The sequence below is a fragment of the Misgurnus anguillicaudatus genome, chromosome 1 (genome assembly GCF_027580225.2).
Source record: "Misgurnus anguillicaudatus chromosome 1, ASM2758022v2, whole genome shotgun sequence".
In the NCBI taxonomy this organism is placed as follows: Eukaryota; Metazoa; Chordata; class Actinopteri; order Cypriniformes; family Cobitidae; genus Misgurnus; species Misgurnus anguillicaudatus.
Genome location: NC_073337.2, coordinates 12,972,927 through 12,996,641, shown reverse-complemented (window position 1 = coordinate 12,996,641; position 23,715 = coordinate 12,972,927). Strand labels below are relative to the sequence as shown.

Genomic DNA, 23,715 nt, shown 5'->3' with positions numbered 1-23,715 from the left:
GGTGTTTGACAAGGTGTACATCTAACAAGCAAAAAAAAAAAAAATACGTTTTTATAAGCTGTCGACTTCAAAAAACGAGCGTTTAAAGACACAAAAATGGATACAGGCAACTTTTCATAGTACTACTATTAGTAAAACTGCGTCCACTAGGGGGAAACGTAGTCGTCGATCCACTTTATTCTCCTTAAAGACTGGGTTTTACGGCTCGACAGCTTATAAAAACTTATTTCTGGGTTCTTTGGCTTGTTAGCTGTACATATTGTCACACAGCAGCTTTTGGGCATTGTTCGGTTTTTTGTTGTGGGCCAGAGGTGACGGGGAGGCGTCCTCTCGCAGTGCAGGGTCGGTGGAGACGGTTGGATTGCTTTCCCCCCGGTGGGCGTGGTTTTCAGGTTATGACGCGCTGCCCTCTGTCTCTAATATACCATGGTAAATTGAATACCATGTGGCAACAAGATATATAATACTACAAAAGTACTTTCCACAAAACAATGTCGTGCACTATCAAAGTCTGAAAGCCAAAATTTCTACTATACTGTATGTATGGCATTTAAATATATCATAGATGCCAATGTCATAAATGGAAATGGAAATTGACCTTGTGGTAACTTTCATTACGTCTGATGTGACACGCCATTGTCCTGTGCTTCTCTGCTTGATTGATTCATCTGTATTGTTGCTGGCCATCCACATTCATACATTTCATCCATCACTGGCCATATAAAATCTATTCATCAGAAAAGTTACAGATTGTGTGTCTGCTAGCAGGAGTGGCGTTCGGTATCAAAAAGCAAAAGAAAAATCATTCTGATATAGCCAGTAAAATGTGGACAAAATGACAGTCATTGATGATGAACGAGATGTTGTAAGAGATGCCACATTGTAGTGGGTTCAAAAGAGAAGACAGTCAGACAGTAAAGAACTGTTTGTGTATCTCAATATTATATGCTTTAATTATGGTTAACTGTTTTGTGATGCTTTAACACAGTATCTGCATAATATACACTTGAGTAGTTTCAGAATTCAAGAAGTTAAAAAATATAAGAACAATACAGTGGAGTCTAAATTCTTTCAGAACCATCACAATTTCTACCCATTATGATTTGTGACATGATTGTCAAATATTTACATACTCGAAATGTGACCTCTGCATTTAACCCACACTGCGTGAGCACATTACATGCATTACAGTAAAACAATTACATTATTCACTTACCTAAAATGCTTCTCTTTCATGGTCATATTACTCATGCAGGTTTTTTCTCTTTATGTCTCTAATGGATGTCCTCATGTAATATTTTTAGTCTTTCGTGTGCATGTGTGTGTTTCATGTAATGGGATGAATGATCCATGAATCATACAATATGTCATTTTGTTAAATTAACATTTAAATGATGTGTAGTCCCATACTGTAGCTTTTCCTTTCATAAAATGTGCCACCTGACTTTTACCTACATGTGTTTTTGTGTGTATTGCAGAGGCCCTTATAACCAAGTACTCTTCAATATTATTAGATACAGTAAATAGGGTCAGAGGTCAATAATGAGTTATTATGGTACACAAAATAACTCTCTTTTATGGCTCATATAGCAGATGCTCAACAATAATAGCTTACAGTAATCCATGTATAGCACTTCAGGTGGCAAATGTTGGTGTGCATTAACTTTTTTCGGCGTGTTCATTAAACACAGAAATGCAGGGCTCTCAATCCCATCAGACAGTGTCAGGCCAGGTTCTAGATAATGGTTGTGGGATATTTAACCATATTTCCAACTAACAGTATTTGGCTTTTTGATCAGTATTTTGTATTTTAATGTTTGTTTCAACTGCAAATGTTGGGTATGCGAATATTTTGCATAAACTAATTTTGCTATCCTCTTGACTTGCTTCGAGGTGTAATTTTATTACCAGGAGTCAAAAAGTTGTTTGGTGATTTTGGTGATAGCTCACTACAAAATGCACATCATAGACTATTAAAAGTAATGGTGTTTTCAATAGAAGAACCATTTTTGGCTCCTTGGTGAACCATTTAGTCAAAGGTTCTTTAAAGAATTGTTTCTTACATTTATTTTAATCTGAAAGACCTTTTTATCATCACAAAGCACATTTTGTGAAACAGAACGATTGTTCAGATGTTAAAGGTGCTTTTAGACAAATCTGGTTCTTCAATTGCACCATGAACCACCTTAATTTTAAGATATAATAAGAGTGTACTCATCACTATAGTACGTCTTCAATGCAATGTATATCCCTTTTGAATGAACCATCTGCCAACGTAATTTTAATGACATTCAGCAGAGAAATTGATATTTCATAGATGTTTTCTGTTTATTACAAAAATCAAAACAAAATGTGAATCTTATATTCATGTTTTTATAATACATTTTACTTGTATGCCATCACGTCAAAGTGTTTTGCAAGACACTGTTCGAACCTTATCATCATGCAAGGTTTACCAGAAACTGAATGCCGTAATGATTGTTAATACTGAAAGGCACTGGCTTTCAAATGGTTTACACAGAAAAAAAGTGAAATGCAATATAAAACAGAATCATTTTATCAGCTATGTTACACTTATTTTATACTGTTCCCCAGGGTTAGCCGTTGAACTAGAAGGGTACATAAATGGATGGCTGAAGGAGGTCTCTTTTGCCATAAGCGCTGGATCCCACGTTGGTTGGCGCATAGACGGTGCCGATGGTGTTGCTGGATCGGACCAGGAAATCTGCTAATCTCTGAGTGACACAAGTGGCTGTATTGCACTTCCTTTTTTCTATATGATGACTGTGGGGTAGTTCAGAGAGTTAGTTAGACTTATAATTTGCAAACAATTGGACAACATTACAAAAAATTGTGTGTGCAATAGTTTGCTAAAGCATTAATATTTGTAGGATTTATGTTAAATTTGAAAATGCCATTGATGTCAAGTATTTAGCCCTAGTACCTGTTGAGTGCAGTCAGCCCTCTTTGTGGACGTGGTCCCATGAAACTCACAAAGGGATTATTAGACAGATCTGTGTCCAGCCAGCCATCGCCCTCTCGCAAGTCATCTTCCTTGTCATTAGATGAGAGGAAGAACCTGTCGACAAGAAGAGGCCACAAAGCATCCTCTCATCCAGTGCTGCTTATAGATTGTCTGTCTATGACACTTATACATTCACTGTAAAAAATACTTTGCTGCCTTAAAATTTTTTGTTGAATCAACTTAGATTTACAAGTCATTTCAACTTACTATTATTTATCTTGACTAGAGATGAGTTGTTATAACTACAGGTGAGTTGTTATAACTTGACTTTTCTCAACTTTATTTGATAAGTTGTGACAACTCATCTCTTTTGACATGACTTGTAAATCTGAGCCGATTCAACAAAAAATTTCAAGGCAGCAAAGTATTTTTTACAGTGTTCAAACTTTTCTTACACACTTGTTATATCTACCAAAATATTGACTATCTCATGTAAACTTATACTTTAAAACGTGTATCTAAATAGGTTGTATTTATTATTGATAATTATTCAAAATATAATGTAATATAATTTAATTAACCTGGCTACATTGTGTACAGTGTAGTGTATAGTTAACTTTACAATCTCTGAAATAAATGCTAAACAAGTTAACACTGGGACGGTACCATTTAAAAAGGTCCTAATATATGCAGTACACATACGATATGTACCTTAATATACATTTATAAGTTTGTAAGCACTTTTTAAATGTGTACTTTCTGAAAAGGTACCACCACAGTGACAGCTTTTGTACCTATCTTTCTAAGAGTGCAAAAAGTTTGCATACACATACATTATCATTTTTTTACATTTTAGAATTGTAAATTCACCAAAGCTCTAAAATATCCAGTTTCAATCATATACTTATCCTTTAAAAAATGTAATGCATTTGTAAAGAAATTAAAATGTTTTTAATTCAGAGTGCATCAAACTGTGGTACTCTAAAAATGTAATTTTCTTTTAGGAATCTTGACCAAAAGTTTATGTGAGCAACCAAAAATGGTATTAACACTTTTATCTTTAGGAGACTAGTCAAAACTGAATTGAATATTCTACACTAAAAATTCACTGGGTTGTTTAAACCCATGGTGGACAAACCCAACTGTTGGTTTAAAAAAACATATTTTACCCAACCAAGTCATGTATTTTCAGAGTTTTTGTATCGGTGAATCCCTATAGACTACACACTGTAAAAATGTTTATTCAAATAACCTAAAAACAACCATCGAAATTAATAGGTGGTATGTCAGTCAAGCATATTTAACATTACTGAAAATATTGAATACTCTGAATTGAATATGTTAAATTGAAAGAACTGAATACAAGTTACTACACTCTTAAAAATAAAGGTGCTTGAAAGGTTCTTCACAGCAATGCAATAGAACCATTTCTGGTTTCTCTAAAACCTTTAAAAACATTTTTTACCTTTATATAATTAATTATAATTTTATAAATTCATAATTTTTATACCTGTGAAACAAAAAGGTTCCTTGGATGTTAAAGGTTCTTTATGGAACCACTAAGCACTTCATTCGTAAAGCACATTCATTTTTAAGAGTGTATCAGATAACAAAAAATATTTTCTTTATACAATGGAAAATCAGAAGACTTACCTATTATGAGGAACTGTGGCAACACAATGCAATATCACAAAGAAGAGCACAACCTGGACAGGCAGCTTTAGATGATACATGGCAGATATATCAATATTCTAAAGCAAAAGAAAAAAGAGCATTATTCATTTAATTACAGATAATATAAATATTTCTGTTCATCTCTAGAAATCGAACGCATTAGATTGACAGTCAATGCAAAGCTCAATTAACTACGCTATAGGAACACACACTTTTCTGCTATTTAATTGCTGATTTTTTTTTTTAATTCTGATAATGTGATGTTACAAAATTTTCTAAGTTATTTCTCATACAGCGAGTGATGTTGAGCCTAATGGTCAATCGAAAGTTTACAGTTTTTATGTAAAGAATAAAAGTACTCACCAACAACAGTTTTTAAACCAGTGGACAGCAACTTGAAAAGGTACTGATGTTTCGATGTTGTTCACACATACACTCACTCCATCCCCTCTGTTATAGGCTCCTACCCTCAGACACTTGTGATGTCATCACACTCCTCCAAATATAGCCCTGCATTTCTACCCAATATCAGGGGTGTTTGGACACGGGGGTTAGCTTGAAGAATTCAAACTCACAGTGTGGGTCAGAAGTGATGTACACACTCGTCACTACCTTCGTCATCATCACCACTGTCATCACCTCATAAAATTTATAGATGAGTGATTAAAAAACAAAAATAAACACATTTTACTTTACATTCACGGCTATTAATGTCAATTTCTGGATTCATTCTTTAATAAGAATTAATCAAAAAGCTTTTTCAATAGGTTTTTTATTTAAAAATATATAAATGTCATTACATTGGCGTGGGTGTCCCTAAAGATACTGCATTGTGCTGTGATAAATTAGACTCATATAACAGAAGTTTACTTTAAAACTATGAAATAACATCAGCTAATGTAATATTTTATTAATGAAACGTGTTGCAGAAAGAATCTGGCTATTGTATGAAGGATCACAAACCCAGTGTGATTTTGCATATGTAGCTACTATCCTATTATTTTATTTGTTACACTAGAAAGACTGACACTTACTGTACATTGCTTTATTGAAATATACTGCCACCATGTGTTGTAATGTATACATTACATCTCAAAAGCATAATTTGCATTAGCAAATGTATACTGTAGATATTTATATACTGTATGTACTGGGCAACCTTATCATGAAAGGTAACGTTTTTAACCATGTATGGTTTAAATACCTACAGTCTCTTTTTAAGTTTGTAAAACATTTTTTATTATTTTTCATAGTGCCAATTTCAGAATGGTCACGTCCATAACAGAGAAAAGAAACTTCACATCCATAATGTTCTTCCTCATAAATGCGCATACTGCAATTTAATTAAAATAAATATTATATGTTCTTTGAGGAGCCATCCCTTCTCCATTTGTTGGGTATTATTGCTTTTGGTTTGTGCATTTCAATTCACAGAAATCCTACAAAGGATGTTGCTTCCCAAAAATGTGCGTCACTTTGTCATCTGGATATTTTCCTCAATTAAAACAAAATGTAGACAATTTTATCAAGGGATTAGGAAAATATAAACAGTTCAATGTTGGTAATGAATGCATTCTCTTAGAAAATTTATTTTAAGTGTTGACTGCAAATGTCACATCCAATGCTGGAATTGCTTTACTAGAGTATGTAGCAAAACAGGGTTGTTTATAAAACTGCATACCTCATGAAAGATGGTATACAAAGCACAAAATTCTCACAAAAAAAAAGTTGAACATAAATTTTTTAATATTCATAATTATTGCATGTATAGTTTGTTTTTAATTTGTAAAAATATTTGTAATACTTAAAAAAAGTATAAAAGTAATATTTTTTTGTTTTTACAAAAATAAAAACTTTTACAAGCTCACCATTTAAAAAATATATTTTTAATTAAACACATTTAATGTTTTCTCAATTTTAATATTGGCATTTTAGACGGTTTCATCGATAGCACGCATGTTATGACATTTACGTGGCCAGACCGAAGTTCAAAACTTCCGGTCTTTGCTTGTTTATCGATCTGACTTGTGACTAAAGTGACCTCTGGAACAAATACCTTGTCGAAAAATATACTAGCTTCTTCCACCCTGAAGCTATTTTGGGGATTTTCGCCTGGATCTGGCCTACCCAATTTCAAAAAGCTTCCCATACCCACATGCAGAGGTTTACATACAAAAGTTTGGTATCATTTTACAGGAAACCCTTTGAAATTACATAAAACACTGTTGAAAGTGCTAAACATGGTTGTATGTGATGTCAGTCCTCTAATAAACACAAAAATAAATAGGCGCTTTTTGATGTTTTGTTTTCTAAAGTTTTTATTTGAAAGTGTATAACTCTGGCCCTGGGTGCCTTAGCATGATTCCAGCAATTGTCAGCTTACAGAGGAAAAAGGATTTATTTCTCTATCATAATCTATCCAAAAGTTATTTTACTCCAACTGAATGAAGGAATAATACCCTTTTTGTATACAATTTCTGCCTAAAAACATTTGAAGTGCTCCCATAACCACATACAGTGGAATAAATGCAATTTCTTTATATCATTTTAAAGAAAACCCTTTAAAGTTACATAAAAAGCTGCTGTTTGTGACAAATAGTGTTATTTATGTTGTTTTTCATATGATAAAACACCAAATTTTCTTTTTTTATGTTGTAAATACTGTCTTTGATAGTGTATAACTCTGGTTCTGGGTGCTCTAGCAGACTGCAGACAGTTCTGGTTGTTAGCAGCAGCACCCAAAAAAAAATGAACTCTTTAGCATGTCGCATTCAAAAGTTATTCTCATTTTACTGACGGATGTGAAAATACATTTTTCATATAAATATAATTTTTTTTTTTTTGCACATATAATAAATAGCAAGGGATTATTCATGCACACAACCTAAGAAAATGCTGTGAATGGATTCATTGTTTAGAGTAGGACCTAAGATAAAAGATGGTGTATCATTTGTGGCTATATGTGCTATCTGAGGCAGTTCACACTCAAGTTTCACATATGTTTACAAAAGACCATTTTTTACCTCATTATTCATTTGACGATTGTTGGATATGTGTTGAGAACACTGTAGCCTTATTCCTGAGAATGAGAGCTTTCATTTGATATAAGACTTTCCCATGTTTGTCATATTTGAAAAATATGAAATATGTGAAAATTAAATGATATAAAAAATATGGGGGGGGGTGATAGTGTAAATTAAGTGTAAATAACTTTCTTACAGTAAAAGATATGTCAAAGTGATGAAAGTAGAGACTCTAAGCTTTCAAACAGTATCTCATATGTGTTACTGGGGTCCATGAGGGACCATTAAAGATTAAAAGAATATTTTATATTGAGTCAAAATACTAAATTTTGGACCCGGGACAGGGTCCTCAGGGTTTAAGAGGCTAGTCAACATTTAAAGTGGACCAAATGAAATCTTTCATAAATGATTATATATTGGATAAAAGCCAATACTCAATACACGTTCTTGTCTTGGTACAACTTTACATGAACTTTATCCACTTCAAATGTTGACTATTGTAAAAATGTTTTGGTTTCCTAAAGACCAGGGGAGATGGCGAGCATGGATCACTGCTGTACGAAGAGAGGCTTGACAGCCAAGCAAGAATTCAAAGATCTGTAGCTAACATTGTAACATTATACATTGTACAATAATTGCTCAGTATAGTAGTTGATATGCTTTAACTATGATTTAAACTGAGGTAATTTACTTTATTAGTTATTAATTAAGCATGTTATCAGAAATAATCTAGAGGGATTCTGGTTCTTTGCTAGTCTAGTGAAAGTTAACTTTGTGCCACAAAATCATTATGTTGTTGCTGATGAAACCGTCTATAATGAGCAAAAACAACTATACACAAAAAAAAATATTATGTGTATCAATGCATCATAAAAACTCCTCCTTTAGAGCTTTCTGGACCTCATGATTGTCCTCGGCAGAGGATTGATTTAAAGCCTCCTCCAGATCTGGATCACACACCGCTGGTTTCTGGAGTTCTACGGATTGTTCGGCTTGTTCCTTTTTTTTAATGTATGTGATCGCTATCCAAAACAAAGCGTAACCAAAGACCCGCAAACAGGCGACCAGTCCAAGAAACAGCATCCTGAAGAGAGAAAAAAAGGTTGAATTTGCATGAATTGCATTCATAAGAGCACTATATTTGTACATTTATATGTTTTTTAAATGTTTAATTATATTTTTGCTTTTCAAATTTTATACTGCATCAAACATTTCCACTTTGGTTTATAAAAACACTGACATTTATTTTTCTTGCAGATGCACCATAAAAATTGCTCTGTCTTTGTCTGCTCACCTGAAAGTATGAATGTCGTATATTCTGCACGCCCCTCTTCCACCACATTTTCTATTGCCCCATTTCAGACAGGTAGAGTCAATAAGTGCGCCAAAATAAATGGGTGCAGGTATGCCACCTTTAACAGAATGAAATTGAAAACAATGCTGTTTCAGATCTTAATATGAATTCTATGTGTGAAAAAACAGAACTCGGAGCTCTGCAGTTATAAACAATATTTAAAGTGTATTATTTTTTCTCATATTAATTTTTTTTTTAATTTTGTGAGATTTTAAGTAACTCACCCAAGACTCTTAAAACAAGCAGTAACATCCCAACAGAGAGAGACTTTAGTTCAGGCTCCACGGACCTGTAAGAACATACAGTAAGCTCAACATATAATGCATAAACCATTTTCTATGTATGTCTGCAATGACCTGTTCTTCCCAAATGCTATTTAATTGCTTAATTACATGTTAAGGCAAACATTGTGTACGGCAGAGGTTTTCAAACTGCAGGTTGGGACCCACTTCTGGGTCCCACAAAGTCACACTTTTCTTTATTAAGTTGAAACAACAAATCTTGTGTAAGCACCTGAAACTTCGGTTTCAAGAGATTTCTTTCTGAGAGAGTAAAGACTCGCCACAACAATAGCAACTCACATACAATTATTACATCTAGTTAATACCTTCAACTTATTTCTAATTGAAATGTAAAGTCAGCCAGGATTAACCATTGAGTAACAGTAACGTAAATGAATTAATCAGAACCTCAGTGAGATGATGAAGATAGGAGTGCTGCCCAGGCAGTACACAAAGAAGCTGACAGACTGAAGTGCCAGAAAGATGTAAAACATTTTAGCACAGTTGCTCTCTCGTGAACACTGTCCCAATGCTGCCGATGAGTTTCCTGCATTCGGAGCCCAGCTCTTGACACACGAACATTCATGGAAAGTCTGAGGAAACAAACACAGACACGTGCAATAAATGTAAAACTTTATTGATATCTGGGTGACGGATGAATCATTTAATACATGTGTTCCTGTAGCTCAATTTGCAGAGTGGGTTAACAAAAGGTCATGGGTTTGATACCAAAGAAACATGCTGATGGAAATGTATAGCTTGCACTGCAAGTCACTTTTGGATGAATGCGTAAATGTATATCTAGTCGTACTATTTGAAACATTTATTGTATTATTTTTGTATTATCTGCTTAAAAACAGGCAAGAACAGAAAATGTAGAAACTTAAAAAGCTCAAAATTTACTTTAAATTGTTTCTATGTTTTATAGCATTTTATATCCCCCAAATGTGACTGAGATTTTACTGCTGCATCTTAAATGCAAACATGATTTTTTCATTTGTTTTGTCTCATCTTGAGGTTCCTGGCAGACTATAGGCCACAGAATGATGATAACTAGCCTGGACAATATATCACGTCCAGGGCCGTTTGAAGCAATTTGGGGGCCCCAAGCAAAATGGACATGGAGGCCCCCCACATGCACGCAAAGCCTACAGGAACCACAGCATAGCCATACAGTTTAAGTTTACCCACACTTTATATAAATGAAAACGGTTTACAATGACAGTAAAACGGACTTTTATCAGCTTAAATAGAATTTAGTTGGACTTGATAGCAGAGGACAGCAGAGATCATGTGGTTGGCTGGCTGCTGTCAGCGACTACTGAGAGGGGCCCTCTTGAGGGGGATCCCGATAACAATGTCATTGCACTTTACTGCATTGACTATCAAAGGGGCGCTCACACAGTTTGTTGTTGTATTTTATTCTGAACCAGTAGTTGTCTTGGGGCCCCAGGCCAGCTCGGGGCCCCAAGCAATTGCTTGGTTTGCTTGCCTTGTTCACGTCGATAATGAAAATACTTTTTTGCAAATATGCAACCTGATCTCACGAATTTCCGTGGCATAGTCACAGAATTTTTTGCTAATTTTTCCGTGGCATTCTCACGGATCTCCGCATATTTCCGTGGCATAGTCACAGAACTTTTTGCTCCACTTTCTTTTCCGTGGCATTCTCACAGATTGGTTACTCAACTGTTTTGTCCTATTTTCTTACCATTGTCGCTTCGGTTTAGGGTTAGATTTACATAAAATGACATCCCTACCCAAACCAAGATAAATAATAGTAAGTTGAAATAACTTGTAAATCTGAGTTTATTGAACAAACAAATTTTAGGCAGCATTTTTTTTTCAGTGTTATTAAATTAAGAGCATAAGCAAGAATGCATGACTAAAATGACTAAATTGCAAGTGTTTATTGTTGTAAATGATACATTTTGAGATAAAGTACTAAAAGTATATTTATAATACTGAAAATAATAATAAGATATTAAAGATATCAAGGTTGTATTTTGTCAGAATTATATATGCATTATGAAGGATGACTTTACGTCAATAACACTAAATCACAAAAGACTTTAGTTGGGTTTTCACAGACATAGTCACGTACTGCATGCACAAAATAAATATAAAATTTGTAGATATCATATAGAATTTGATGTCAAAGGGTATTTCACCATATTTCGCCCTGTGCCATGGGTAGAATCACATCCAGCATGGCAGGGAGAGATGTAGGTGATGCCATTCTGTCCACACACTGGATCCCACTGGCTGTCGGTGCAACCACATGCTGAGTTGCAGGAAGACAGTAAACCATCTATAGTTTGAACATCCATGGAACTGCCACACAAACAATACATATAATGAAACAGAATCGCATTACATTCATTTAATAATGTTAACAACTATTTGTGACCAATCTGTAAAAACCCAGCTAAAGTCATTTTTAGCGATTTACTGTTAATAAAATCATGCTACATAATGTAAAGAACATTCTGTGAAAATTTAATTTTGATATCTTTAATATTGATTGAGTAAAGTTATATTAAAGATTAAAAATGAATGGGGGAAATCAAACTTTGATGCTCCATCATTAGATTATGAGACTTAATGGATTTCACAGCCAGGGTCATATTTAATTTTTATATTTAATAAAGTTCAAACTTCACAATACAATTATCTGTATGAGGGAAATGAAAATAAATACCTTTGATAGGGAGCTGTGACGCCAGCAAAATCAATATTTTGGCAGCTGAGAGCAAAGTAAGGCAAAGTGCATAGAAATCCAGCAATAGAGGTAAAGAAAGCCACTTTGGAGGCGCCCAGAAGACCAAGTTTAAACTTCTTCATCACCACCCCACTCAGAAAAATACCCAGAGCCACAGCTGGCATAGTAGTCACTCCTGCCGATAATGAACCACGTTAGTTTTTTTTTTTTACATATGTTAATATGTGAAGATATTTTGAGGAAAAATACCAGCTGTCACCTATGAGAAAGTTGGTTTTGGATGTGCTCTGTCCAAACTGCTGTTCCAAGTACTTAGGCACGTATGTTATAATTATGACGAAGGCGTTAAACATCATAAGGTTGGAAATCAAGTAGAGGAAATAGATCTTGTTTAAGAGCAAACGCTTCAGAGATGGACCAAACTCTGCAAGAAATAGACAAATTTTAGACATGATTCTTACATTTAATATGTGACCCTATCTGTGAAAACCCAACTATTGTCAGTTTTTTGTCTGTTTTCTACATAAAATCTTCCTATGTAATGTAAAGAACATGTGAAAATGTAACCTTGATATCTTTAACACTGACTGAAGATTGAAATTAATGAATAAATCAAACTTTGATGCTCATAATGAGATTTTAAACAAGGTCACACTTTTTACATTTTTTAATAATTAAAGTTATAATCTTTGTAGGGTTAACATGCTTTACCTTTGGCTATATCTTTAATGCTGGTTGTGTGTTGGTGCTGATTTGAGGGCTGGTCTAGCTCAGTGCTCTTGGGGATTTCAGGCAGAGCTCGGGGAAGGCACCAGAAAGGCAAAGCAGCCAAAAGTGTCAGACATCCTGCAACCACATATCCCAACCACCAGGCCCCAACCCACCGAGAGTCCTGTTGGGTGATGCTTAAACTTTCTGATAAAAAAATATACAGATGAAAACAATTTACATCTGTGATACATAATTGATTGTGAATGCATGGCTTTACCAGTTGTGCGTTCTTGCAGCTTATTTGGTAGAGCATTGTGTTAGCCAAGGCCGTAACCACACTTTAAACACTGGGAGGGACCAAAACATTCAGGGCTATATGTATGTACTATACTGTATTTTCCAGACTATAAGTCACACTTTTTTCATAGTTTAGCTGGTCCTGGAACTGCTAGTCAGGTGCGACTTATACGCCAAAATTATTTCATATGAACCAAGAGAAACCATTACCATCTACAACCGCGAGAGTCCGCTTTGTGCTGCTCCTGTATTTATGTAATTCAATGGATTCAGTGATGTGGAATGACTTCGGGACATTTTTTACCTTGATTTGGCTTGTCGTGTTAATTTAGCCTATTCAGTCTCCCAGGTATGTTCGATATGCAATTGTGTCCGGTGAATAAATGGTAATGTTACGTTAACATGTACGGACAACTATTCAGCCAGCATTTAAAGCGAACAGTTTAGCATGTGTGCTCAAAAAGTCTAGAATTTTTATGATATTATCCTACACTACACAGGGAAATAATATGTATTTTTTCCCAGAAAACTTCTTGCATAAAATAGATTCAAGCACTTTTAATGACCTGTATCTATGTATGTATATTTTCAACAACTTCCCAGGGCCTTGAATTTTTACCCCAGATTTACAAACTTTCAAGGCTTTCAAGGACCCGTGGGAACCCTGTATTTTCTAAATAAACGCGACGTATAGTCCAGTGCGACTTATATATGTTTTTTCTCTTCAAAACGCATTTTTGACTGCTGCGACTTATACACCGGAGTGACTTATACGGTATGTATATTAAAAACATCAAACATGGGAGGGGGGCAATTTGGCCATTTCTGATTAGGGGGGGTCTCAATGTCTATTGTGGTATGCCCTGGCATTATCAACGCAGAGGTCATTGGTTTAATACCGACGTTTATACATATCGATAAACTGTATAACGTTAATGCAGTTGGTTGGTTGGTTGGTTGAATGTGTAAATGTACCAGCAGAGCTATTTTCTTAGTAAACTTACCTTGGCTCACTAAACCAATGTCCACATAAAGACTAGCACAGAGAGATCCAAGGGAGTAACCAAACAGTGGACCGATCACGCTAATTGTGTGTAGACAACCTACAAATGCATAGAAGAAAAAATATCTATTTTACTGTATATTTAAAGTGTACCTTGACATGTATGCTTATACTTTATATCATATATATATATTATTATATTATCTCAACATCAAATACTCATTTTTAGCTGTGGAGGCCACCATTATGTGTCACGCATATAGTGCATTCTGGGTCGATGATGTGTAAAGGTTGTCGTGAAAAATTACCACAGTTAACTATAGTAAATATTATGGTATCCACTATAGTTTTTAATTTGAGAATGTTTCACTTCCTACTCCCACCTTCTTACCTCTCAGATCGTTGTTTTTTTTTTTTTTTTTTTTTTGCTGTGGGCATTTATAACTCTTATTATAACTCTCATCTTCGGTTCATTATTTTATAATCATTCATCATTTTGTCGTCATTGTTCATCATTTTATAATCTACTAATTGAATAGGCCTATTTGGGGGATTCTCGCGAAATTAAGAGGTGTCATGAAACATTTTGATTAAAAAAAGTAAATGCAAAGTATCAAAATAAGAAGCATACAGTTACAAACATCTCTTCATGTACTATTTTGCACATGATTTTAAAAGACATCATACAAACCAATTTTGTTGTTTTTTCCACATTTGAGGGGAAAATTTTCATTACCACAATGTGTCCATGACTGGATTTACATTCTTTGACATGGAAATATTTATAATTAAAAAATATTTGTGTTATACTATAAACATTTACAGTAAAGAAACATGTGGTATTTGGTGATCATTGGTAAATGTAGAGACAATAATAATGAATATAAATGTGTAAGAAAAAAAATTCTCATCCTCCGCAACAAAATAGTTGGAAGGGACATCATTGACTGTGACACTCAAGATGGCTGCCAGGTAAACCGTTCTTATTTTTTCTCTCCAGATAAAAGTTAAATTTTGTTTGTCATAGTACCTAGACAACTTGTTAGTTCTCATTACCGAAACATGAGTTTGTAAATTTGTAAATATTTAATGTAATATCATGTTGCGGTAATGATAATTTTTGATAATGATAATCTAAAAAATGTAAATAATTCTATAGGAAATATTTTTAAAACCCTCTAAAAATAATGGTTATAGTAAGTTCAGAACTTAATCTTATATGTTTTTTTTTTAAATCTGATACTGGACACCTTCTAAATCTGGATTTCGTGAGAATCACCCATTTGTTGACCATGTTAACCTCGCTGTGGCGTTAATCTTTTCACGTCATGCATTATAAACTATACATTTGTACTATTTTTAATTTCACATTCAAATTGCCTATGTTAATCTTTGAATCCATACTGTAGATGTGTTTGTAGTCAGGGTACCACAGTAGTCTGTGTCAGTGTGATATAAACAGAACGACCATACATTTTCTCACCAATGTAGAAAGCAGAGTTTTCTGGGCGTGCATAGTCATCAATAAATGATATTCCCAAAGGCACAATGGTGGCTTCCCCGATTCCCCGGATAATGTTTCCCACCAGAAGAACAACCCACATGGGCGAGCCTTCCTCTTCTCCGTTTTGACACCCTATACAACCCACACAATGTGCACTTTTATTTTACCTTAGGGGGCAATTTAAAAGTAAAACATCACTACAGTTACACCCACATGCATTTCATTACCAGAAACAGGCTGTTGAAAGGGATTCTGGGTGTTAGGTGAGCAGATAGAGCTTAGTGTAAAATTATCAGCATCATTAGTGTGGGAGGCAACTGTCTCATACTCGTACCTGTTAGGAAAACAGACACAAACACGCAAATGCCAATAATACATCTTTATTAAAATGTGACTAATCAATTGATTAAGTAACTCACCGTCCCATCAGAAAGTGAGGTAGAGACATTAACAGTGTGCCTGCAGCCATCAGCAGAGCTCCTGCTCCAATGATCTTGGGCCTGTGAAACCTGGCACCAAAGTAGCTTACCACAGTAATGACCAACAGATTACCTGAAAGCAATTTTATGTGTTGTTTTATAGCGCAAAAAAAGAACAGAAGATTTACAGCATACCAGTCTGGATCGCTCTCTGCACTTCAGTTGTACTGTTTAGTTCAAGCACTAATTCATTCACATTACAGCATCAGCAGTCTGACTCACTGGTATAAGTGCTCATCTAATGGGTGAACCTCAGCCCTCATTTTTCACTGCACGTCGACACACCTCAACTCACCCATTTCGAAGCTTCCATCGATGACGCCAACAGTGGAGCTGGAGATATCAAACCTTTTCTCAATCTGAGTGATGGTGCTCTTGGAGTAAGTCCCCGACAGAGATTTGGTGAAAAAAGCAAATGCAAGAACTCCAATAAAGATCTTCACAAAAGAGGGCAAAAAATGAATATGTTTATTATATTATCTGTCAAAGGCTTATCTGAAATTATTTTGAAAGACTGAAAGAATTTAAATGTATTTTGTTTTCTTTTTTTGGCTCACTCACAGCATCCAATTCACCTATTTATACTTTGCCATAAAGTATGTGCGAAAATTACATTTGAATGGATATCAAAAGAGTATGCAAGTACTGGGACATAATAATACACGTGACATGCAGTGTTGGGGGTAACGAGTTACAAAGTAACGGATTACAGTAACTACATTACTTTTTTGGGTAACGAAGTAAAGTAACGCATTACACTAATAATATTGGTAACTACACTACTTTACTAGACTATAGGAACGCGCTTTCCTGCGTTACCCAAGCAGTGTTTGCCTGGGTGTAAAGTTCTGTCTATTTAAGTGGTGCGTGCATGCGTGTCCCTGTACGTGTGCCGTTGCCATAGAGATTGATTTGACGTAGCTGCTGGTGCAAAGGGGAGCGGGATATGAAGACAAAGGGTTTCAGCCACTGGGGCGATATTCACATTACTTTCAGCGTATTGCTCGAAAGGACAAAATATTCGTGTGAAATGCACACTATGCCCACACGACAAGTGTCTTTCAACTGCTGACAACGCGATGAACAACCTGTCTGAGCATTTGTAAGCCCAGCATGGCAATACAACACTTGTGGCGAAAGATCCTGCTTAACTTACCGGTCAGGGATCGAGAGGTCCGACCCGAAGACGGAATTAGGTAATGAACCTCAATCGAGTCAGAGCCAGAGCATAATTCTTTTAAAGAAATTATTTGAACGTAACCCGAACAGCAATGTCGCGTGCGCTCAATTTATAGAAAAAAGCCAGGAGTCAGGACCGCTGTTTTCTACATAATCTTACTTCCAAATCTAATCCTATAAACTTTTCGGTGTTTGATGTATCGCTGTTAACGCCCTGCCAGACTGTCTTAAATAGAGAAATAAGTTAATTCCTTGATTTGCGTTGTTGATTCATTTATAAATAATTCCCCCAAGGGTTTAGTTTATGCGCAAAAAGCATTAAAATGAATAGAACGTGATGATTACGTCTTTCTTTGGTGAAAAAATAATAAAATAAATAAGCCTATATGAAATGTGTTTCCCTTAAATAATTAGCAAATTAACAAAACGAATTCAAAAGTAGCCTATATGAGTTTATTTTTTGTGTGACGTGCTCCCAAACCGATGCAGCACAAAACACTTTTTACCTATTTAAAAAAGCACAATGTTTTGTTATTATTGCGAGTGTAACTTTACATAAATAAATTTACACATTACAGTTTTGAATGTTGTTTTACTTTTATTTGTATGACCATAATTTAAGGTAATTTAAGGTAATGCAAAATGCAAGCTCCTCACGCGTTTCATGCCATCACCCGCGTGGGTTTACACAGGGCAGCGAGAAAGAGACATTAAACTTTAAACATTTAAAATTCTACTTGAGTTTTTTTGGACATCCCTTTGGAATCACTGCAATCATATCATCAATTTATAAGGTAATAATAAATATAAGCGCAGCGCTTATGAGTGTTCAAACACTGCTGACCGCTCAGCTGTCAATCAGCCGACCCTCACAAAGTTTCACATTAAATGATAATATATTTGAACAAGCATGGTCCTGTGCTTATTTCTGTCAATGTTCTGCATGAAGATTTTAAAGGTTTCTACTTACATCACGATTTGCGGTGCGGCCGGTCGCAGTCTTTATGTAAAACGGGTATGAAATAAATTGATGCTGATGTCGGATAACGGGTCAACTGTTATTTTAATCGCGCGGATGCGGGTTATCAAACAGGACTGTACATGACTCGTATAAGGAAAATGGAATGACAACATGAAAATTATAAAATAGCCTACATGTTTATATTCTGTATGAAACCACAATGGGCGCTAAACTTGCGGTGTTAAAGGGACAGTTCACCCAAAAAGAAAAAATTCTGTCATCATTAACTCTCCCTCATTTTGTTACAAACCTGTATAAATATCTTTGTTCTGATAAACACGAAGCAACATATTTTGAGAAATGTTAATAACCAAACCAAGCATGAGCCCCATTCACTTCTATAGTAGGAAAAAATAATACTATGGAAGTGAATGAGGCTCATGAATGGTTTGGTTACAAACATTACTCAAAATATTTTCATTCATGTTCACCAGAACAAAGACATTTATACAGGTTTGAAACAACATGAGAGTTACAAACCTGATTTACAAATAAATTATACAGAATTTTAATTTTTGGGCGAACTATAAATCCAATGGGGTCAAAAATTAGGGTGCACCTAACTTTTGTGCTGGTGCACCTAAGAAAAAATGTTAGGCGCACCAGTGCAACCAGTGCAAAAAGTTAGTCTAGAGCCCTGGCCGGTCATTTAAAGTAGTCACTCATCAGCTGACCCCGCCTAAACCATGTCCATGTATCTATGTGGTAAATTAAGAAAAAGGAAAGTAAAGTAATAAGTAGTGAAGTTACTTTTCAAATGCAGTAACTAGTAAAGTAATCTCATTACAATTTTAAGAAGTAACTAGTAACTAGTAACTAATTACATTTTTTGAGTAACTACCCCAACACTGGTGACATGGCGACGTGACATCTCCGTTCCCTACCTGTAGGAAATAAGGTTTACATCCATAACCGAGACGTTCCCTTTTAGTCGGTCCCTTCGACATCACATCGATGATTGACCGACGAATTGGGAATCCCTACAAAAACGACACGGATGCTGCACCTTCTGGTATCTTGCTATGAGAGTAGCCAGGACAGGACCTTGCAGAGAAGGCCAGTAATCCTGTTCCCGCATAACCCAATAAGTGACACTTATTACTGGGAAGCTTACCCGTTCTGACAGTAAGGGGATGGGATGTATAATATGAATTAGCCACGTAGGGTCTTACTGCATATCAAAGTCTCTGTGGTGGCTTAGATGAGACTACACCACACAGAGACGGCAGGGCTCTGTCGCGGAAAATGCGGCCTTAAGGCTATACTGCGTATATCGGATCCCCGATAAAGTCTGGCTGCCAAGGTGTTGGAGAAAGTGGCAAATGGAACTTATGGCATTAATCTAGCACCATAATGGTGCTGCAAGCCAACTCTAGGAGGAGAACCGTCTCTACACAGGCCCTATAGAACCTAGCAAATATGTTAGGTGTCGCCAGCCCACAGCTCTACAAATGTCCATTAACGAAGTGCAGCGCGCCAACACACAGGAACTAGCAACACTTCTGGTCGAGTGTGCTCATAACCTGAGCGGGCATGGCGTGCTCTGAGCTTGGTAAGCCAAGGCAATAATGTTAACTATCCAGTGAGAAATTCTCTGCTTGGAGACAGCTTCCCCCCCTGAGGCTTTGCATTTGGTCCACATATATCCACAGAGCACGGCTGGGACTGCCTCCTCAAAGGGTAGCACTTGCAGGTTCACCATCTGATCCTTACAAGGAGTGGTGGGAACCTTGGGCACGTAGCCGGACAGGATGCCCCGTCTCTGAGAAAGGAGGTCCCTCCTCAGAGGACTGCACCAGGGAGGGGCTGTCGCAAGAAGTGCTAGTTTCGGGAACCAGGTTCGGTTGAGCCAGTAGGTGCTAATCCTTCCAGACTTTGCACAATGTCTGTGCGAGAAGGCTCACTTGGGTAAATGCATGTTTGCGCATGCTCCGCAACCAGCTGTGTGCCAGCGCATCCGTGCTGAGTGTTTCCTTGGTGAAGGAATAAAACAGCTGGGAGTGAGATGCAAACAGGTCTACCTACTTGACTCCAAACCATCTCGAAATCAGCTGGACCATCCAGGGGTGGAGTTGCCACTTGTCTGGAAGCGACGCTCGTGAAAGCTTGTTGGCTGCGTGATTTGGTGTGCTCGAAGCGACCTCAAATGCTTCTGACTTCACAGAAGGAGATGGCGGGCGAGTTGCAACATGCGAAAGGAACATAGATCACCTTTCTGGTTGATGTACTGTCTTGTGCAGACTAGCATGTCTTTACTCTGTAACAGCGGCCTTAGGCGGGTCAGTGCAAGATGCACTGCCAACAGCTCGAGGCAACTGATATGCCAATACAGCTCGGGAACCGTATGCCTGGACACCTGTTCAAAGTGCACACCGTTCTGAAAAAACGAGGAGTCTGACTACGGATTGAAGACTCGGTGGCAGACCGATGTGACAAGCACACGGTAACGGCGCATTCACACGCCCATCTTGGGACTTAGCCGTTGCCACCAGTGTTGAAGCGGTCTCATTTGGAGCTTCCCAAGCGGTGTTATATCTGCCGCAGCTGCCATATGCCCCAAGAGCCTCTGAAATAACTTCAGTGGGATCGCTGTCCTGTGTTTGAACAAATTTAAGCAGTTCAACATCGACTAAACACGCTCCTGTGTAAAGCAACCAAATCCAGTTCCATACCAAGATAAGAGATCTGCTTCACAGAAGTTTGCTCTCCTCCCAGTTTACCCAAAGGCCCAAACTGCTCTTGGCACTGTGTTAGAATGAGCCAGTCGTCGAGGTAGTTGAGTATGTAAACGTTGTGTTCTCTCATGGGAAAAAGGGCCTCTGCGACCTTCGTAAAGACGCAGGGAGACAGGGACAGAACTTTGTACTGATATGTTCGGCCCTCGAATGCAAAGCGAAGAATGGCATGTGCCGGTGGAGAATTGAGACATGAAAGTACGCGTCCTTCAGGTTGATAGCTGCAAACTAATCATGGGGAGGAATGTGCGTCAGCATATTGGACGGCATCTTGTGAAGTGCCCTGTTCTTAAGCTCAGATACAGGATCGGTCAAAACCCACCACCTTCCTTGGGTACAATGAAGTAAGGCCTGTAAAAGCCTGACCTTATATCAGCTGGAGGGCCCAGCTATATCACACCTGTACCAGCAGGAACACTACTGGCTGGTGCTGCTGGCGCGTGCTTTTGCTACAACACTTCTAATTGTTAAGAGAAAAAAGCACAATAAACGTGCTTTAAAATCTCCTGTTCGGTGAAAAAAAAACATGATGGAACAAAAACTATGGTAAAAATAAAACAGGTATTTAAAGGAACAGTATGTAAGAAATGTATATAAATTATTCATAAAATGGCCCTGATATGTCACTAAACATTAAGAAATAATTTTCATTTCAAATGCTTATATCACTGACAACAGTGGTCTGGCCAGGATATTGTCATTTAAAAAGTGGAGTTGCAGCCCTCAACTGATGTTTATGTTGTCATTTTGTGTATTGGCCACCAGTTGTGTGATTGCAGTACCAGTTGTAGCCACAAGTTTTGTGATTGCAAAACCAGTTTTGGCCACAATCCTACATACTGTTCCTTTAATTCCATGCAGTGAAAAGCTAGTATATCCTCATAAGTCCAATATTTCTGTTCTGTATATGTCTATGGATTTTCTGTAAAGCTGCTTTGCAACAATGCAAAATTGTGAAAAGATCTATAGACATAAATTTAAATAGAATTATTACCAAACATTTAAAGTACATGATCTCTGAGAGGATTTATCTCAACTAAAAGAAACACACAATCCAACTCTGCTGTATGCAAGGGCATAGATTTATATAACATAGGTTAAACATTTGGGGAGGGGCTTTATGCTCTTCTATGTATGCACTCTCACTGGGACGGTACCTTTTACATAAAGGTCCTAATATGTACCATTTTGGTACAGATATGTACCTTTGAGGTACCAGTATGTACTTTTGAGAGTGTTTACACAATGGAATGGAAAGGTCGGAAACCACACTGGAAATTTGGGAATCTAAAAAATATTCTGCACTATTGTTCCAGTATCATTAATAAAAATAAGAAGATCCTATTCCTCTTGTAGCACATAAAATGAACATTCTGAAGTCATGCTGGGTAAACATGAATCATTAAGCGCATGTTCTCTTTTACAGCAAAATAATAAATAAATAAACAGATCTTGCCTTTAGAGTCGGAGAGCAACAATTAGCTTGAGGCTTTTCGTTCATATTCATCTCTGAATATTCATTTTTTCCTGACTCGCTGAACCCATCTGGCCCTCCCTCTGCTATCATAGTGGACAGGTCAAAAAATCACGTTGCAGTTTGAGCAGACAGGGTGCAAGCGATTCAAAGCAATTAAATCTGTAAAACACATATATGTACATAAATAGTATACTCATACTGCATTATATTCAGAAAGAGACAAACCCAGTCAAGAAAATGTTTTACTTTAAAATAACCCAGCATATTTTTGTTAAAACAACCCATAATAAGTTAAATTACAAATTTTCCCTTCATGATCCGTTTTGACTGTTTTTTAATAATTATTAAATCTTCTAAATGTCCAAACAAACAAAACAGACAGCAGTCACAAACATGACAATATTATTTTACAAAATGTATAGTACTCACATGTTCAGTTCAGTTTGAGCTGCGTCTTCACATTAAGAGAGGGCACAGGTTGTTGGGGAAGGGCCAAAGATACATATCCAGTTTTGGGAGGACTTTATATTTACCTAAGAGCCATCAACTGGAGTTGGCTCATGGTTTCACTAACCATTAACCAGCATTGATTGATTATTACTCTTTTCACTCTAGATTTTAACAAGTCATTAAGTTAACAAGTAGCAGGCTTTTTGTTTGATACATTTGTTGGCACATTTCATGAATCCGGTAAGGATTAAAGACACAAATCACATGTTTCTGTTACGCAACCTATTTATCTAAAACATTATGTTCTCATTTTTTTAGCATGGCTATCCGTCCAAACAATAAACAACATAGTACTCATGTCTCACAGTCACACAAAGTATACTATGTTAATATAGCATATTTTTTCATTTATATATATATATATACTAACACACTAACCTGAAGGATTATTAGGAACACCATACTAATACTGTGTTTGACCCCCTTTCACCTTCAGAACTTCCTTAATTCTACGTGGCATTGATTCAACAAGGTGCTGAAAGCATTCTTTAGAAATGTTGGTCCATATTGATAGGATAGCATCTTGCAGTTGATTGAGATATGTGGGATGCACATCCAGGGTACGAAGCTCCCGTTCCACCACATCCCAAAGATGCTCTATTGGGTTCAGATCTGGTGACTGTGACCATTTTAGTACAGTGAACTCATTGTCATGTTCAAGAAACCAATTTAAAATGATTCGATCTTTGTGACATGGTGCATTAAGGTCTCTACACACCGGGACGTCCCCCGGGCGCGTTCATCGTCGACGTTTAACGTCTCGTGACTCAAGAACGAGCG

At 36.6% G+C, this 23,715-nt stretch overlaps 2 protein-coding genes across 3 annotated transcripts; both read right to left on the bottom strand.

The window, feature by feature from the left end:
• Positions 1-2,539: 2,539 nt before the first annotated feature.
• On the bottom strand, positions 2,540-6,855 carry LOC129432781 (uncharacterized). Its single transcript, XM_055191388.2, has 4 exons — positions 5,003-6,855; positions 4,619-4,716; positions 2,945-3,079; positions 2,540-2,784 (listed from the first exon to the last, which is right to left on the bottom strand). Exons 2-4 carry the CDS (start codon positions 4,696-4,698, stop codon positions 2,610-2,612), a joined length of 390 nt encoding a protein of 129 aa, XP_055047363.2. The 5' UTR covers positions 4,699-4,716; positions 5,003-6,855; the 3' UTR covers positions 2,540-2,609.
• A 143-nt stretch (positions 6,856-6,998) lies between these two features.
• On the bottom strand, positions 6,999-23,151 carry LOC129432042 (solute carrier organic anion transporter family member 1C1). Of its 2 annotated transcripts, XM_055190202.2 has the most exons (15): positions 22,855-23,146; positions 22,405-22,584; positions 16,309-16,450; positions 15,954-16,086; positions 15,762-15,868; positions 15,514-15,666; positions 14,032-14,130; positions 12,731-12,934; positions 12,279-12,443; positions 11,999-12,194; positions 11,469-11,631; positions 9,706-9,890; positions 9,241-9,305; positions 8,957-9,074; positions 6,999-8,746 (listed from the first exon to the last, which is right to left on the bottom strand). In XM_055190202.2, the coding sequence occupies exons 2-15, from the start codon at positions 22,513-22,515 to the stop codon at positions 8,530-8,532; spliced, it is 2,058 nt and encodes a 685-aa protein (XP_055046177.2). In that variant the 5' UTR covers positions 22,516-22,584; positions 22,855-23,146; the 3' UTR covers positions 6,999-8,529. The 2 variants fall into 2 exon arrangements, with proteins under 2 accessions (XP_055046177.2, XP_055046178.2); XM_055190203.2 differs by lacking the exon at positions 14,032-14,130 and having other exon boundaries at positions 22,855-23,151.
• Between the last annotated feature and the right edge of the window lie 564 nt (positions 23,152-23,715).